Source organism: Mobula birostris, chromosome 16, assembly GCF_030028105.1.
Source record: "Mobula birostris isolate sMobBir1 chromosome 16, sMobBir1.hap1, whole genome shotgun sequence".
Classification (NCBI taxonomy): domain Eukaryota; kingdom Metazoa; phylum Chordata; class Chondrichthyes; order Myliobatiformes; family Myliobatidae; genus Mobula; species Mobula birostris.
The window spans coordinates 35,399,602-35,418,498 of NC_092385.1; the positions used below are offsets into that span (position 1 = coordinate 35,399,602).

Below are 18,897 nucleotides of genomic sequence, written 5' to 3' on the forward strand. Positions count from 1 at the left end.
GTCAGGCAACATCTGTGGAGGAAAATGGAGAGTCAATATTTCAGGTAGACTGGATATAAAATCCATAATAATACAGGAAATACTTTATATTTGACTAGGTTGAACATATCTAGTTTCAATGCAAATATCATGACATTTTAACAGATATTTCCAGTAGATTTTCCAGAAAGCCAGTCAATGTGATTACGAAAAGCATATTAAATTGAGTAGCAGTGACACAATTGCAAAATGGCTTCTGGCTTTCATTTTACAAAAGAAACTGCCGATAAATGAACAAATGTATAAATCCTATATTCTAATAGATGCCACGGTCTGCAAATTTGCAAGTGCCCATAGTTCTGTGAAGTTACTGTATTCCCTGCTATAGGACTAAGGCACGAACACTTTTGAAAGCTATTTGTGCTTTTTGCAGCTTCTAGTAAATGGGAATGCAATGAGATTAACCATTTATTATTTCTTTTCATTAATGGCAACTCAGCTACATATAAAGCGTAAAAAATGCTGTAACTCCACAGCAGGTCAGTTATCATCTGAAGGAGAAAGATAGTTAATGTTACAAGTGGGACAATTCAAAAGCAGACTTGTCAGCTTTATACTTCCAGGATATTCTGTTTTTTTTTAACTGCCGATTTTACTGTTTCTCATTTCAGCTCTATAAATTATTCTGCAATCCCATAATAGAAAAAAACAAAATATTCGCAAAGGCTAGCAACAATGGTTATTACAAAACATCCTGATAGGAACAATTTCTTATTACCATGGTCAAAATTTGTTTCCCTAAATAGTAGTATGCGGAAGAAGTCATGGTGAGCAGTATCTTTAAGACTCCAAATTACATACTGATATTTTGTTGAAGGTTGATGAAGAGTCTTCCAAAAATGAGATTGAAGCGTAGGGAAATAAATAGTTACTACTTCAGTGTGATTCCAGAACATTCAACACAGATGTTACCAAATCTATAACATTCATTACTGGGAAATACTCTGCAATATATTCTGCTTGTATTACAACAGATGTACAATGTTTAAGCTGAAATCCCTGGTGTGCCAATCCTTGGGCAGTGGAAGGATTGCCAGCGTAGCATCACTTTCAGATCTGTCCCAGACATCATTACCACACAGATGCAGCATTTGTACAGAGATATTTGGTATAGGTGAAGTGTTCTGATTCCTATATACGTTGCAATGGACTTGAAGGGCTAATCTGTAAAACAGAGAAAAGAAAGCCAGTGAAAGAGAGTATTGGAGTGAGTCTTACAATGGACTAATTCTGAACTTGTTATGCAAAAGCTCCTTCTCTGTGACAGCCATGCTCCCAATGGAGACACGGCTTAACCAGAACAGAAAGCACACAAAATTATAATTTGTATCAGTGGCTGTGTATCCACTTTGGTCCCTGGTATGTTTTCACACCATTAGGTTGTTATTGAATTTATATGAACTGCTTGTCACAGTTTGATAAGAGCAAAAATAATTCACTAACACACAGAAATCAGGTTATCACATCGCTACAGTCCAGGCAATATGCCATGCTGGAAACCATCTTAACAATATGCATAATTAAACCTGTTTCTGCATTCCATGAACAATTAAGTAAGCAACTTTAAAGTGAATAACAGTTATACGACTGATGCTTATAGTTAGGTGCTTCCCTTAGCAGTTTTCCGCAAAGAAGACTAAACCAACAGCCACAGAAATCTTGGCCAACAAAAGCTTAGTGTCTCCTGGGTTCCAAAAAAAGAATGTACCGATGCTGCTTCAACATTACTTTGACATCCATGAAACCCCAGCATTCTGGCCAGTAATTCTATTTCTCCCTGTTCTTCAAGCTCACAACATGCCACATGGATCATAAACCAAATTTTCAAGCATTCAGGAATTAATTTTCATTTAAAATAATCAGCAGTAATCTCAGAAAGACATTTTGCTAAATAAAAAGGCCAAAGCACTGTACCTATATCTGTTAAAAATGGTACAATCAGTTATGAGTTACTGAAAAGAATCACTGCTGTTTTTGAGCTTTTGATTTCTTTTTGTTCCAGATAAAATGGTTTCGCCCAGGTGCTTGGAGCTAGATTCCTTGCAGCCTACTAATCGAATAAAAATAGTCACCAATTTTTGAACTGAATTGAATTCAGCGGGAGGAGAGAGAGCAGCACGCCGCACGTGCGCAGCCCTCCGGTGAAAAATGATATCGTATCCATTAAATAGGGGCCATGGACAATCCTGATTTGATGGAGATGGACGTGAAAGCACAGAGGAACATCTGGAAAAATTTCACTGCTGTTGTTACTGTGTGATCGGGAATCTTTCGGAGGGAAGGCCTCAAAATCCCCGGCTTTGCCTACTGTTGGCGACCGAGATTGAGGTCGAATTGTTCGGATAGAGATGGCACTCAGTACTTGGTGTCGGAGAGCTGATCAGAGCTCGAAGTTTTCAGATGACTCAGAGTCGGACCGTGGTCGGGTATGGCAGGGAGAGTTTTTCTTCTTTCTCCCTGAAAGTCTGCGTGAGATGTGGGACATTTGAGAGACTTTGAACTTTTTACTGTGCTCATGGATTTCTTCATCAAGTTATGGCATTGTTGCACTGTTGTAACTATACGTTATGATTATGTGGTTTTGTTAGTTTTTTCAGTCTTGGTCTGTCCTGTGTTTTGTGATATCACACCGGAGGAAATATTGTATCATTTCTTAATGCATGCATTACTAAATGACAATAAAAGAGGACTGCGTGTCTTCATAATCTAAAAATTGAATTGACTTTATTTCTTACCTCCTTCACATACATGAGGAGTAAAAATCTTTACGTTACATCTGTCTAAAGGTGCAATGTGCAATCATAGTAATTTATAATAAATAGAACAGTCAATATAACAGAGAAATACATTCAGATCAGCATGAGTTAATCAGTCTGATGGCCTGGTGGAAGAAGCTATCCCAGAGCCTGTTGGTCCTGGCTTTTATCCTGTTGTACCATTTCCCGGATGGTAGCAGCTGGAATAGATTGTGACTGGGGTCCGCAATGATACTCTGGGCTCTTTTCTCACACCTGTCTGTGTAAATGTCCTGAATCACGAGAAGTTCACAACTACAGATGTGCTGGGCTGTCCGCATCACTCTCTGTAAAGTCCTGCGATTGAGGGAAGTACAGTTCTCATACCAGGCAGGAATGCAGCCAGACAGGGTGCTCTCAATTGTGCCCCTGTAGAAAGTTCTTAGGATTTGGGGGCCCATACCAAACTTCCTGGGCATTAATGAATCCCAGTTATATGCCTCTACTGATTGAAAGCCATTCATACACACGCTGCAGTGAATTAAACAACAGGAATTCTGCAGATGCTGGAAGTTCAAGCAACACACATCAAAGTTGCTGGTGAACGCAGCAGGCCAGGCAGCATCTCTAGGAAGAGGTGCAGTCGACGTTTCAGGCCGAGACCCTTCGTCAGGACTGAATTGTTGTAATTTATTTGTTACCTGTTACTCAATCCAAAATAACCCAGCAAAGGCTGTCAATAGAAAATCAGCTTTCTTTACTCCATAAATTATTCAGTTGTTACATTAAATTGCCATGTTTCATATATAACGCTGGGCTGGTGTTCTCTCAAATGGCAGATTTCTTCAGAGCAAAGTGCTATGTTTTGTATCTCCAGAAACTAATCAAATGAAAAACACAGCAGCCAAGAAATGGGTCTACTTAGTTTTTACTTTTCTTTCGTGAAACGCTCACCTATGATGTGGTGGCATAACGATGTATGCCATTCACATACTTCTTACATGTAACCCGTAATGAATTATGTAAGCAAACAAGAATGCTTAATCAAACAATACATTTACAACATGATTCAAATACTACTGAAATATTAAAAGCACTATGCAAAGGACTGCAGTTCTGGATATGGGGAAGCCATATTAAAGTTAAGGTCAGCCAATCAGAGAAATCTAGTTCACCCCACTAACACTCCTACGCCTTCAATCCTACTAACACAGAAAATGAAAGCCATATTCATACAGTATCTATGTTCGTTCCCAGTGGTCACCGCAGCAACCTGAAAATTGCAAACCCATACAAGCACCTTTGTTATATTAGTACCACCATTCCCGAAATGATCAGTCTCAGTTGCAAAGTCTTCTGTCAGGTCTTCCTACATCTGTAACCACCCTGAACCTTTTTCCCAGATCTCACTTTTGAGTCTTTGGGCTGTGTTAATTTCACATCTTCCCCTCTCTGAGCTCAATCATCACAGCCACAATCCAATCCTGATTTTTCTTTTTACTGAGACTCGTCCCTTTTTCTAGCCCTACTCTTTTGTACTAAAAACCTTCAGGAAAATTCTCTTCTGCCTTCTTTTTGGTCATCTTGCCTAATTTCAGTGGATTCTTCCTCTTGTCTTCTTCCTGCCACAAGTGAATTATGTAATTTTGATTAATTAAAAATGCAATGGAAGTACAAAACATTACTGATAGTGGGACCTAACCTGATGTAAATAAAGCTACTAGGACTATAATTGGAAAAAAACTAGCAACGATTAAAAAGTAAAATAATATTCATAGTAAAAGTTAAACTATAGGCAATTAAATCACTGAAAAGCATTTTTCTGTCTAGACCTTAACAACTTTTCTACCATTACTTAGTAGCCTATAATTGCTCAGACTTTGCAGAAAAAACACTTCATTTGCACTCTAAATTAAGAGCCCAAGCTGATACTCCTAGTTTACTGCTGAAATTTTAATAACTGAAGCTTTCCAGATCCGTAGAATTCTATTAAATAAGAGAGTGCAATTGCAAGCCATTTTCCAGGGAAATTGGATTTTAACATACAGGCACCAAGTTCTGATAAGCTCTGATTTGATCTCTTCTGACTGATGACATATCTTACATTTAGACAGATGGAGGTCAGGTAAGTGAGCAGCTTCTCCCTGAGACATAGGACTATTATTCTGCATCTTGTGTTGATGCACTAAATCATTTAGCAAATGATGTTCACTTCAACACACTGAGTGCTTTAGCATTAAAACAAATGCTGTCCTCAAACACTTTCATCATAGAGTGATAAATACTTAAATACTTAGGCAGGATAAGCCATAAAACTCAATAGCAGTTTTTGTCAGACTATGTAGATCTGGGAATTTGATAGCCAGAGTTCACCTCTGTTGATGTTATAACTCCAGTGTGAGCTGGTTAATTGGATACAACTGCCTTGAAGTACAAAGCAGAGGGTGATGGTGGACAGATTTTTCTCACACTAGAGGCTCATGACCAGCTGTGTTCCTCAAGGGTCTGTGCTGGACCCACTATTATTTGCCACCTATATCAACAACTTGGATGAAATCGTACAAGATATGGTAGGAAGTCTGCTCAGAGAGCAGTTAATAGTCAACCTCTTTGCTATAGATCTAGATCCCATATAGTCCCAGAGTGGGTAAGGATGATAGACTCCATGAGGGGCAATTGGGAATTAAACTGATTTTTGTCTAGTTTCATTGAAATTCCTTGCTTTTTAATGGCAGATTTATTTACTTAATAAAATTTAAATTACTCAGCTGCCTTGGTGGAACTTGACCCTATGTTTCTAGATCAGGAGTTCCCAACCTTTTTTAAGCCATGGGCCATTAAGCAAGGGGTCCATGGACCCAGTTTGGAAAACCCAGTTCTAGATTGATTTTTCACACGTATAAAACTGATATACTACATACCTGACAATCATCACACACTGAACTTAGTCACGAACCCACAGTACTCACGGGCAGAAAATGTTCTTCATTAGGAACTCCCATGCAGTAAATGGAAGTTAACCTGGGAGCTGTTTGGTTTGTTTCTAGAAAATTAAGTATGGTATTTGAGAAGGATAATCTACCAGCAGCAGACTGTTGTTAGCTGTTTTATGAACAGTTTGACTGCAGTCATGGATAGTTTGGTTCAAGTGTTTTTTGGTGCTAGTCCAGGAGATGGTTCAGCAAGAAGGAAAGCAAAGATATGAGAGGAACAGGAGGTCACTGCACAAGAGAACACATCCATGAACCCATGAACAGTTATATGTAGGGAAACAAATTATTAAGGACCTGCACTTTACAAAGGAGTCTGTCACCACATTATGTTCCCTGTTGAAACCACTTAATACTCTTTTTACCTGAGGACAAACGTTTGCAGCAGACAACATGAGTAAGTTTGCATTAAATCAGAGTTCCAGGAAGTGACAGGGACTCCTTGTACAAGGAGAGCTTCATGCCCTGAGCAAAGCAGGATCAGAAAATACAACCCTTTACTTCGATGACTGGAAACCCCAGAGAAAAGGATGTCACCAACTACCCGCTGTATCTCTAGATTCTCATTTTTATTGATTCAAAGTGATGCCAAAAGAATTAGAATCAGAATTAGGTTTGCTATCATTGATATATGTCTGTTTAGTAGCAGCAGTATAGTGCAAGACATAAACTTTATTATGAGTTACAAAATAAACAAATAGTACAAAAGAAGAATAGTGAGGTAGTGTTCATGGGTTCATGGACCATTCAGAAATCTGATGATGGAGGGGAAGAAATTCTTCTTAAAAATTTGAATATACATTTTCAGGCTCCTGTAACTTCTTCTCAATGGTATGAAAGTATCAACAGAAAAGCCCCCCCCCCCACCACCACTGACCACGTCTACAAGGAGCATTGCCACAGGAAAGCAGCATCCACCATCAAAGACATCCACAATGCAGGCCACGCTCTCTTCTCACTGCTTCCGTCAGGAAGGAGGTACAGAAGCATTAGGTCCCACACCACCATTTTCAGGAACAGTTCAACCATCGAGCTCCTGAACCAGCGTGGATACCTTCATTCATCTCAACACTAAATTGACTCTACAACCTATGGACTCACTGTCAAAGGCTCTACAACTCATATTCTCAGTATTATTTATTTATTATTTATCTACTTATTTATTATTATTAATTATAATAATAATAATATTTCCTTACTTTTTGTATTTCCACAGTTTGTCTTCTTTTGGTTGTTTGTCAGTCTTTGCACTGTAACTGTGTCATTTTTCATTGATTCTATTGTATATCTTTGTTCTGCTGTGATTGATGCAGGAAAATGATTCTCAGGATAGTATGTGGTGACATATCTGTTCTGCAAATAGATTTACTTTGAACCTTGAATGTACAGGATGCAGCCTTTTGGAACCCTGTGCATTGCAGGCTCCATAGCAGGCTGTGATGCAAGCAGTACATAATCAATTCCTTCATCTCTCTGATGGTATTGCTTGAAGCTGTCCTCAGTGGTAGGGAAGGTTCTGCCCGTGATTGAAGTGACTATGCCTACAACTCTCTGCAGCCTTTTGCAATCCTGTGCATTGGAAACTCCATACTGTACCAGGCTGTGGTGTAACCAGTCACCAGGCAATTGTAGAAATCTGACATACAAAATCTCCTCAAACTCCAAGTGAAGGAGGTGTCTTCCTCATGACTCCATTAACGTCTCACACCCAGGATAGATCCACTGAGATGCTGATAACCAGGAACTTGAAGCTGCTCACTCTTTCCACCACTAATCCCTTAATGAGGACTGTGTGTTCTCCCGACCTCCTCTCTTTGAAGTCCACAATCAATTCCTTGGTGTCACTGACATTATATGCAAGGCCGTTGTTGTGGCACCACCCTACCTGCCAATCTAAATCAATGCTGTACACCTCCTCGTCACCAACACCAGTTCCTCAGTATGCAATAAGTCTTGGCCAAAAATAACATATCATTCAGGTGTTTGCTTATTCTTGGCTGACTCCTTCGCTCTGCACCAATCCTCTATTATTAACTTTATTCCAAAAATGCATAAAAGTTACTGTCAATGCTGACTGCTAGGTAACAGGGAGTATCTGCTCCAGACATAACAACCATCATAAATCCAGAAAGTCAATATGTGGAGCCCATGGTGCAACACGAAATATGACAAAGCAAGTAATTGGTGTGCTCAAGCACAGCTCCAGCTGTCTAAAATGTTTCCGAAGAACTTTGCAGCACACCTCTATCCATATCTGTGAATAACTGCTGTGGGCTGCATAGCTATGCCTTTCCTGGCAATGAGGCATGCAGTAGGAATAGAAGGACGAGTAAGAGGAGCCATGAAGACGATAAAAAACATGACAGGACTTGACCACCAGTGTACCTCATTTCTTGAACACTGAGAGACCTACCAAGGGAGATCTGCCTGAACTACTGCCATCAAACAATCCTGCAAATTTTACCACCAGGTGTGTTGAAAATGTTTACAGTCAACAATGAGTCAACTTCAACAGATCTTGAACACATTTCACTCAAGAAAAGGGCAAGTAATAAATTAGATTAGATTAGATTATGAGGACACACAGTCCCCTTTTACTGTCATTTAGTAATGCATGCATTAAGAAACGATACAATGTTTTTCCAGAATGATATCACGGAAACACATGACAAACCGACTGAAAAGCTAACAAAAAACACATAATTATAACATATAGTTACAACAGTGCAAAACAATAATTTGATAAGAACAGACCATGGCACGGTAAAAGTCTCAAAGTCTCTCGAAAGTCCCATCATCTCACGCAGACGGTAAACCTCCAGCGCTGCCAACTTGCCGATGCAGCATACTAGAAGCATCCGACCACAGTCCAACTCCGAGCCCATCCAAAAACTCCGAGCCTCCAACCACCTCTCCAACTCCGAGCACCAAGCACCATCTCTGCCGAGTGCTTCGACCCCAGCCTGGCAATAGGCAAAGCCGAGGATTTGGGGCCTTCGTCTCCGGAGATTCTCGATTGTGCAGTAGCAGCAGCAGCGAAACAGGCATTTCAGAAGTAACTCCAGGTGTTCCTCCATGCTTCTCACGGCTGTCTCCATCAAATCCAGATTGTGCACAGCCCCCTAGTTACACATAATCGATATCAATTCGGAACGGCCGCGCGCGCTGCCATCTTCTCCTCCCTCCTTTCTGGTTTCAAATTAATCAAGTTTTCAATTCTGAATCCAGTAATCAATAGAATTAATGGTAAGTTACACTGTGCATTCTCAGTACCTACTCTTTATGTTTATCTATCGGCGCTAAAGCTCTTAAAAAGTATTTGCTGGTTTAAAAAAAGGATCTAGTGCTTTCTCAGCATAAATGATGAATAAACTCTTCTCAGGTTTCCAACTGGGTACAAGTATCGATTTTAACCGGCATTTCAATGACAAACTCTGCCATCTTCATCAGGTATGATGCCTGGGCATGGTCTAGTCTGGTGATATTTATAACCCCATAGTCCGTCCCTCCTGATTGGTTAGTCCTCATCCAGTCAGATTTCCGCTGCCCCACCTGTTTACAACTGAATTCCATATTTGCTTGTTGCAACTTCATCTTCCAAGCCACTTACTTGGAATACTACTAAATACAAGTTGAATATTAATAGATTAAAAATCATGAGCTTTAACCAAGCTGATTTCCAAACGAGTAACCTCACCTATCCACATGACACATGTGAATCCATGAACCCATCTAGTCACTTAGTATTCAATCCAATATTTTCGCCAGTCATCTGTACACTTACTTAAGTGCGAAAAGAATGCGGAAGCCGTGAGTAGGAAATAAAAGGTTACAAGAGAATTCTCTCTTCCCCAGCCTTTACAGATACGTGCAAAACTTGTGCCAACATTTTGGAGAGATCCGAAGACTTTTGTAAGACTTTGGACTTGGGGGTGGCATCACCAGCCTGCCCACAACACGGCAGACAGTTCAAAGTAAACAAACTTTAAAATAAAATTTGAGTCTTCATTCTCAGCTGCTTTACTCTGAAAGATGATGAAAAGTAAAGTGACCCCATCACGAATATTTTGATGTGATCACTAAATACACCCACTACAAATGTAAGATTGATGTCCTGCTTACTTCAAGCAGAGACATATTGCCAAAGGTAATTTCATAAATAAGCCAACAGAAGCACTGTCAATAACACTAAGGCTCTCTTTGGAGAAAGCTTTGATTACTGACTGCTGAACGCTGGCGACTAGAAAGGCTAGTTTCCAATACCACTTAAGGAGCGTTCGCTGTTTTGTGCTTCACAATGGTTATGTAATGGCCATCAAAACTCCCTCAGAAGTTCTCAACCACATGGACACTCCCTTTGGTATGTACTAACAATCTGTTAGAATGGCAATATTTTCCTAAAGCTTAAACAATTGCTTTAAAGTAATGATTAGCTATCAGTTAAATTTGAGCTACCTAAGGTGTTCAGATATTTTTGAGAAGCTAGCAGAATAAGGTACACAGCAATTCTTGACAAAGGAAGAAAGTTACTGTTGAGAATTCAAATATAATTGAATGTGAAAAATCATAGCATGTACACTACAGTATTTAATAATGAAAAGGCAATAAAACATTCAATATTTTATGTTTTAAGACCATCAGGCATAGGAGCAGAATTAGGCCATTTGATCCACTAAGTCTGCTCCATCATTCCATCGTGGCTGATGTATTATCCCTGTCAGCTCCATTTGTCTGCCTTCTCCCCATAACCTCTGATGCTCTAACTCAGCCTTTCTCAACCTTTTTGCCCTGGAGGAACCCTTGAGATAATTTTCAGATCTCAGGAAAACCCTGCATAAAAATTATTATATCTACAGCTCACAGTATGCTAGCCTGATCAGTAAGTTGTAGAAATAATTGTAACTCTTGGCTAGCTGCTTAATATAGGGGATGATAGCCCCCAGCCCAGCTAAACTTAAGAAATGTCATTTGGGCAGATGCTGCGCGATGTGTCCCCTGTTACAAATCAGTACCACAAAATAACAAATAGTACACAATATGCGATTAAACGATTGAGCTTTATAATTCTTAATTTGACTGTATGGTTAGTAAAGGAACAAAGAAAAAGAAAAGGGCCCATTCTCATGAAACAGTCTAACGTGCAACATTGGAGCTCACTGATAAGCCGGTCGTCCACCATCGACCTCCCCCAATCATTGCTGACCTTCGGACCATCGTTCCAAGTCCACTCCATCCAGCGGTCTACCAACTCTCTCCATTCGCGTCTTCTCTCCTCATCTCTCCCTGGCAAAATACCGTGAATTCCCAGCTCCCAGACACACAAGAAAGAACAACATCCCCCTCATTAGCTAACATGCCCTGTTATCTCTAGTCATAACCCAAACATTGCTGCTACAGAGAAGCCATTACCTCAGCAGTGGAACATTACAGAGAGGCCATTACATTAGCAGTGAAACCTTACAGCATGTTACACTCTCCCCCCCACCAAATTTAGTCATGTCCTCATGACGATTGAGATAATTCGCCAACCCTTCCTGCTAAACACAAAGTCCAATCCAGGTGCACAAGGCAGTAACATAGCTCCCCAAAACAGTAGTGGTCACACTTGGCTCCCCTGGTGCTACATAGGCCAGCCTATGCGGTGGTCTTCTAACTCTACCCACAGATAGCACCCCCCCCCCACTTCATTTGACTCAGCGGCAGAAGGGCCGGGAATCTCTTCCTCAATCAATGGGGAGATAACGAAAGGCAGCATATACCACACATCCAGGTCCTCATCCTCTGAAACAGTATCCCTCTCAGGGGTGGGGGCCAGCCTAACCTCTCCTGCTGTGGGCCCTGCAGTCACCCCTGTTTCCACAGAGTCCTCTTACTAGGTGCAGGCTACAAGTTGGGTCCTGGGTCAATCTGTACCTCTTGTCCCAGGGGCAGCAGGTGGTTCCAATGGAGAATCTTGACAGGCCCATACTGCGAGTATCTTCCACAGAGAAGACTGACACAAAATACTTTTTAACTTGTCTGCCCTTTCTTTGCCCCCATTACTACCTTTCCAATGTATTTTTTCCAGCACTCACCTCCCTTTTACTAATTATATATCTGAAAAACCTTCTCACCTCCCTTTTACTAATTATATATCTGAAAAACCTTCAGTATCCTCTTCTATATTATTGTCAGCTTACCTTTACATTTCATCTTTCTCTCCTTATGGCTTCCTTAGTTGCTTCTGTTTACTTTTAAAATTCTCCCAATCCTCTAACTTCCCACTATTTTTTTTTGCTACATTATAATTCTTTTCTTTTCCTTTTCTGCTGTCTTTCACTTCCCTTGTCAGCCATGGTTGCCTTATCCTCCCATTAGAATACTCCTTCGTTTTTGGGATGTATCTATCCTGTGCTGTCATGGTCCAGTCCGTGAAGTCCGCATTCCAGTTCACGGTCTGGTCCATCGACCCTTGCTCCAGGTTTTCCTGTCTACCCTGTTTCTGTTCCTGTTGAGTACTAATTGAGGCAGCTGATTCTCATTGGGGCTGGCTGCATATATACCTCCAGAGACCAGGGCATGGCTGCTGGATTGTTCTTGTCCTTACTCCTTGTATCCCTTCCCCTGTCTTCTGTTTCCTTGCCTGAAGCCTTGCCTCATCTTGCCGGTAACTCTCGCCTCGCCTGAAGTTCTTGTCTCGCCTTGCATTGCCTGAAGCCTTGCCTTGTCTTGCCGGTAACTCTCACCTCGCCTGATGTTCTTGTCTCGCCTTGCATTGCCTGAAGCCTTGCCTTGTTTTGCTGGTAACTCTTGCCTCATCTCGCCTGAAGTTTTGTCTTGGAGCCACCCTGTACTTAGCTCCCTTCCTGCCCCTTGCCTCTGTCAGGTAAGCCAGGCCGTCTTGCCGTTACCCTATGGTTGGTTCTGTCCCTTCCTGTCCCTTGCCTCCATTGGGTGGAGAACCGTGCCCTGCCCAGGTGATCCGCACCCTGCCCAGAAGTACCGCACCCTGCCCAGGAGGAGCTTCAAGACCCCAAGCCTCGAGCCTCGCCCCAAGCCTCGCCTCCAGTCTCTGGTCTCCAGCCTCGCCTCCAGTCTCTGGTCTCCAGCCTCGCCTCCAGTCTCTGGTCTCCAGCCTCGCCTCCAGTCTCTGGTCTCCAGCCTCGCCTCCTGTCTCTGGTCTCCAGCCTCGCCTCCTGTCTCTGGTCTCCAGCCTCGCCTCCTGTCTCTGGTCTCCAGCCTCGCATCAAGTCTCTGGTCTCCAGCCTCGCATCAAGTCTGAAGACTCCAGCCTCGTCCTGCCTGCCAGCCAAGTCACGTCCTTGCCTAGTCCTGGGGTCTGAGCCAGAGGCAAGACCCAGGTTCTGGGTCCTTGTCCAGTCTCTGGCTCAGGGCCCAAGCCCAGGATCCTAGCTCTCTTGTCCAGCCCTGTTCCGGGTTCCTGTTTTTCGTGTCCATGTCCTTGCCCTCACCCTGTATCCTAGTCCTGTCCCTAGTACTTCAGTCTGTGTCTTGCACTTGGGTTCACCCCCAGCCACGTCCTTATGACAGAATGATCCAGCCAACCATGGACCCAGCAACACAGACACTGTTGTTTTCCTCTTGCCACCCGGGGTTCCCTTCTGTTAAATACCCTCCCACCCACCCAGGTCATCCATAGTCTGGATAGCCTGTTTGGTCGCCAGGAGGCTCCTGGAGAGGGGGAATACTGTCATGGTCCGGTCCGTGAAGTCCGCATTCTGGTTCACGGACCGGTCTATTGACCCTTGCTCCAGGTTTTCCTGTCTACCCTGTTTCTGTTCCTGTTGAGCACTAATTGAGGCAGCTGATTCTCGTTGGGGCTGGCTGCATAAATACCTCCAGACACCAGGGCATGGCTGCTGGATTGTTCTTGTCCTTACTCCTTGTATCCCTTCCCTGCCTTCTGTTTCCTCGCCTGAAGCCTTGCCGGTAACTCTCGCCTTGCCTGAAGTTCTTGTCTTGCCTTCCATTGCCTGAAGCCCTGCCTTGTCTTGCTGGTGACTCTTGCCTCATCTCGCCTGAAGTCTTGTCTTGGAGCCACCCTATACCTAGCTCCCTTCCTGTCCCTTGCCTCCGCCAGGTAAGTCAGGCCACCTTGCCATTACCCTACAGTTGGTTCAGTCCCTTCCTGTCCCTTGCCTCCATTGGGTAAGCCAGGCCATATTGCCGTTACCCTGCGGTTGGTTCTGTCCCTTCCTGTCCCTTGCCTCCGTTGGTTGAAGTACCGCGCCCTGCCCAGGAGGAGCTTCAAGACCCCAAGCCTCGAGCCTCGTCCCCAGCCTCACCCTGCCTGCCAGCCAAGTCACATCCTTGCCTAGTTCTGGGGTCTGAGCCAGTGGCAAGACCCAGGTTCTGGGTCCTTGTCCAGTCTCTGGCTCGGAGTCCAAGCCCGGGCTCCTAGCTCTCTTGTCTAGTCCTGTTCCAGGTTCCCGGTTTTCATGTCCATGTCCTTGCCCTCACCCTGTATCCTAGTCCTGTCCCTAGTACTTCAGTGTCTGTGTCTTGCACTTGGGTCCATTCCCAGCCACGTCCTTATGACATATGCCTTCCAAATCAGCCCTTGAAGCTCCAGTTATTGCTGTTCTGCTGTCATCACTTATAATGTCCTCTACCAATCAACTTTGGCCAACTCCTCTATCATGCCTCAGTAACTCCCTTCACTTCACTATGTTACTGATATATCTGCCTTTATCTTCTCCCTCTCAAACAGCTGGGTGAATTCTAACATATTATGTTCACTCACCCCCTAAAGGTTCTTTTACCTTAAGCTCTCTAATCGAATCCGGTCCATTACACAAGATCCAATCCAGAACTGTCTTTCCCTGAAAGGCTCACTCACAAGCTGCTTTAAAAAGCCATCTTACAGACATTCTACAAATTCCCTCTCTTGCAGTAAAATTAGTTGCATTGCATTAGGAGAGTTTCAGAGAAATATAATTAGTAATTTGTGTAAAGCAGTGTTCCCAAAATGGTGTTATTGCCCCACTGGGTGTGCGGGATTCAATGGGATGAAGTTCAGAATCTGCCCTTTTGAATGGACTTGACCACATTTATCTAGCTCATGCCCAACCCAAATACCACTGTCCCATTTTATCACGTTCAGGCACACAGTCAGGTTTTGCCTGATCTATGATGACGTCATAACCTTCCCCTTTACTGATCGCAGCTCTAGAGTTTGGATTTAAACAATAGAGAACTGGCCATAGTCATTAATCTATAATGAAAATAGCAGAAACAAAGAAGTGAAGACAGTAAAGTGCAGAGTATTTGAAATATGGATTTATATCAGCACCAAGCTACTAACAGCAGCCAATGTGTCTTTATGTGAAAAAGTATTTTCGAATGAAGCCATATAGGCTCCTTGAATACTTGAAGAGAATACACTCTGACAAAACAAACAAGAACTTGGCTTATTTCCAGTCATTTCATAAAAACTTTCAGAAACATAAAACACTTCAAAGCATGTTTGCCAGCAGTTCACAACAAAACAGTGATGGTTTACACACTTCATTCAATGTTTTGTTGCTCATTGCAATGCCCCATACAGAAGAAATGATTCTGGCAGCAGTAGAGGGGGTTCTGAATATGGTTTTGCTTAAGTCATCAGACCAAATCATTAAAGCCATTCCACTCAGCAACGACTCTGTTCGAAGACAAATAGCTGAAATGTCTGAGAATGTGGGAGATACATTGTGCAACATACTTAGGACAAAAGAATTTGCTCTGTAGTTTTGCAACTTTGCCAGGCAATGAATCCTTGCTTCCTGGTTATGTTAATTGCATAAAAGATGAGAGCATGGTTCAAGAGTTGTTATTTACAATTCATTGTGTAATTCACAGATAATATCTTGTCACAAAATAAATCTAAATGATCTGCTGCACAAATCATTAAATGCTGTTTTGACAGTGGTAAATAAAATCAAGTCGCATGCTCTCAATTCTGGAGTATTCAAGTGCTTTTTATCAAAAATGATGAATAGTTTGAATACTTGCTGTTGCACACAGAAGTCAGATGTCTCTGAAAAAGAATTGAATTGAATTGACTTTATTACTTACATCCTTCATATACATGAGGAGTAAAAATCTTTACATTACATCTCCGGATAAATGTGCAATGTGCAATTATAGTAATTTATAATAAATAGTGTGTACAACAGGACAGTCAATATAATATAGAAATACAATTGTATCAGCATGAATTAGTCTAATGACATGGTGGAAGAAGCTGTCCCTGAGCCTGCTGGTCCTGGCTCTTATGCTGCAGTACCATTTCCCGGATGGTAGCAGCTGGAACAGTTTGTTGTTGGGGTGACTCGGGTCCCCAGTGATCCTTTGGGCCCTTTTTACACACCTGTCTTTGTAAATATCTTGAATAGTGGGAAGTTCATATCTACAGATGCACTGGGCTGTCTGCATCACTCTCTGCAGAGTCCTGTGATTGAGGGAAATACAATTCCCATACCAGGCAGTGATGCAGCCAGTCAGGATGCTCCTTTGTGCCCCTGTAGAAAGTCCTTAAGATTTGGGTGTCCATACCAAACTTCTTCAACTGTGTGAGGTGAAAGAGGTGCTGTTGTGCCTTTTTCACCACACAGCCGGTATGTACAGACCACGTGAGATCCTCGGTGATGTTTATGCCGAGGAACTGAAAGCTGTTCACACTCTCAACCCCAGATCCATTGATGTCAATAGGGGTTAGCCCATCTTCATTCCTCCTGTAGTCCACAACCAGCTCCTTTGTTTTTGCGACATTGAGGGAGAGGTTGTTTTCTTGACACCACTGTGTCAGGGTGATGACTTCCTCTCTGTAGGCTGCCTCGTTATTATCTGAGATAAAGCCAGTCACGACAGTATCGTCAGCAAACTTAATCAGTAGATTGGAGCCGTGAGTGGTGACACAGTCATGGGCATACAGAGAGTAAAGGAGGGGGCTTAGGACACAACCCTGGGGGCGCCTGAGACACTTTTATGAGTTTTTTGAAACTGTTATAAAATTCTTTGAAAGCTGAGTGCTTCATTCGGTAATCAACTCAAGAATATTAGGCATGACATTGTTTATTTGTCAGAATGATTCACAATGTTTAATGAAATCGTCTTGAATTGCAAGGAAATGATGTGAATCTTATCAAAGTCAAATCAGTCATCTCCACATTTACGTCCAAGTGAAACATATTTAAGTGTAACATTGGCTGTCGTGACCTTTTCCAATTTTCAAGCCTTTCTGAGTTGGAAGAGAAAGAAAGAATACCAGATGATGACCTTCTAGTATACTATGCCCACCTGGGTGAGCTGCATAAAGACATGTCAGAGAGATTTCAGGATCTTCTCTCAATCCATATTCCAGATTGGGTAATAAATCCATTCCTGAACACTTGTAATGGGGAATTAACAGGAAGGATGGAGGAAGAAGAAAATTCTATACAGTTCTGAAGAAGAGGTTCAAAAAATCATATCAACAATTCTAGCTGCTGAAAGATACCTTGGTATGCTACCCTACACAGTGGAAAAAGATCAGGGTGTTCTTTATTACCTTTCCAACATCATACTTACTGGAACACAGTTGCAGCTCAATCACTCAACTTCTTTCAAAGCAACAAAACAGACTGCAAAATACTAAACGTGAGGATCTGAGGCATTCAGCCTGATGCTGAGAAGCTGATATCACTGCACAAAACCCGTGCATCTCATTGAAAGGAGAAAAAGCAATGAAATAGTAAATTGTTGGACTACTAGTGTATATTCTAAAATTGTTGATGAAAATTGTTTTTAATGGCAACTAAATAAAGAAATAATTAATTTGTAACTTTAAATAGGTTTGTATATTTTTTTGCAAGTATTTAACACTGCTTTGAATTTGCAGTTCCTATTTTCTTTCATTGTGCATCATAAATCAAAATTCCTTACAGTTGCAATGGGCCAGATAAATAGAGGGAGACGCCGGGGATGTGGTCTGGGAGTCAAAGGGTTGGTAACCCAAACAAGTTTGGGAACCACTCGCCTCTAGGGATCACATATGATAGAGATTTGATAATTACTCTGTACTTTAACTGACATAGGGGGAATAGTCAAGATGCTTCTTTGATTAGCTATGTTTTTCTTCCAGTTATTTGGTCTCATTTATAGCAAATTTCTCATTTTCTTTGATTATACAGGGCTTTACACCTTCATCAGGAGTTTCTTTCATGTAATTTGAATGTGTTTCAACATTGCATTCACTTTGTTATTGTGCAGAATTGCTGGACAAGACGTGATCAATGTTCAAAGACTTTTTGGTCATACATATCTCTTGCCATAGTTCACCCAGGTGCCACTCCCAAACTATGCCAAGAAACCTATCTGCTCTAATACCCCCACACAAAATGGGTTCACCTTTCCCTGTGCATTCCTGCATTCAGAATTACAATTGGGAATTGACCACTACACTACCACTCCAAGGGGAAAATTGCCCATAGCCCAGTGTCACCATTATCCAAATCCTCCTCCCGCAGCTTTATTCTCTTTCGACTCCCCGCTTATGAGCAGATCAAAAGAGATGAACCTTTAAGAATCCTACAGTTACATGCCCACAATGCTTGCTGTATGGTGATGATGATAAAGTTGTTCCTCCCTGTGGTGTAGAGAGAGCATCATGATCTCCTGTGTATAGTGCTGCACATGATAAAATTGGCTTCTGATAAAGTCAATTAATGACCTCACCATCTACCTCTTTATGACCTTGCACCTTATAAGGCCATAAGACAAAGGAGCATCTACCTGTAATGGACTATAACTGTAACTAACTGTAACACTTTATTCTGCATCCTGTTATTGTTTTACCTTATACTATCTCACTGTATTGTTGTAATGAATTGAACTGTATGAATGGGAATGCAAGACAAACGTTTCATTGTACCTCATGTAACAATAATAAACCAATTTATAAATTTATCGATTTACCACACTGGAAGACGTGGCACCTACTATCCATCACCAATGTGAATGACACAGAGCCCAGTACTTTTGAGGTGATAGTGGCATTCACTTCTGCGGGCAGTCCAGTTCAAACACATATGTGTGGTTGGATCTCTACCTGCCAAAGGTGGTAGAACTTTGTCACGTACTGCCCTTAAAGATCTCAGCCTTCTTCCTCAGAG

The 18,897-nt window shown here is 42.0% G+C and overlaps 1 protein-coding gene across 3 annotated transcripts in view; it reads right to left on the bottom strand.

The window, feature by feature from the left end:
* Positions 1 to 244: 244 nt before the first annotated feature.
* The window catches only part of LOC140210861 (chemokine-like protein TAFA-4), a 362,929-nt gene continuing 344,276 nt past the window's right edge, over positions 245 to 18,897 (bottom strand). For all 3 annotated transcript variants that reach the window (XM_072280121.1, XM_072280123.1, XM_072280124.1), the window contains exon 6: positions 245 to 1,203. In XM_072280121.1, the coding sequence (XP_072136222.1) occupies positions 1,171 to 1,203 (33 nt within the window). In that variant the 3' untranslated portion in view covers positions 245 to 1,170. The remainder of the gene's footprint in view (positions 1,204 to 18,897) is intronic.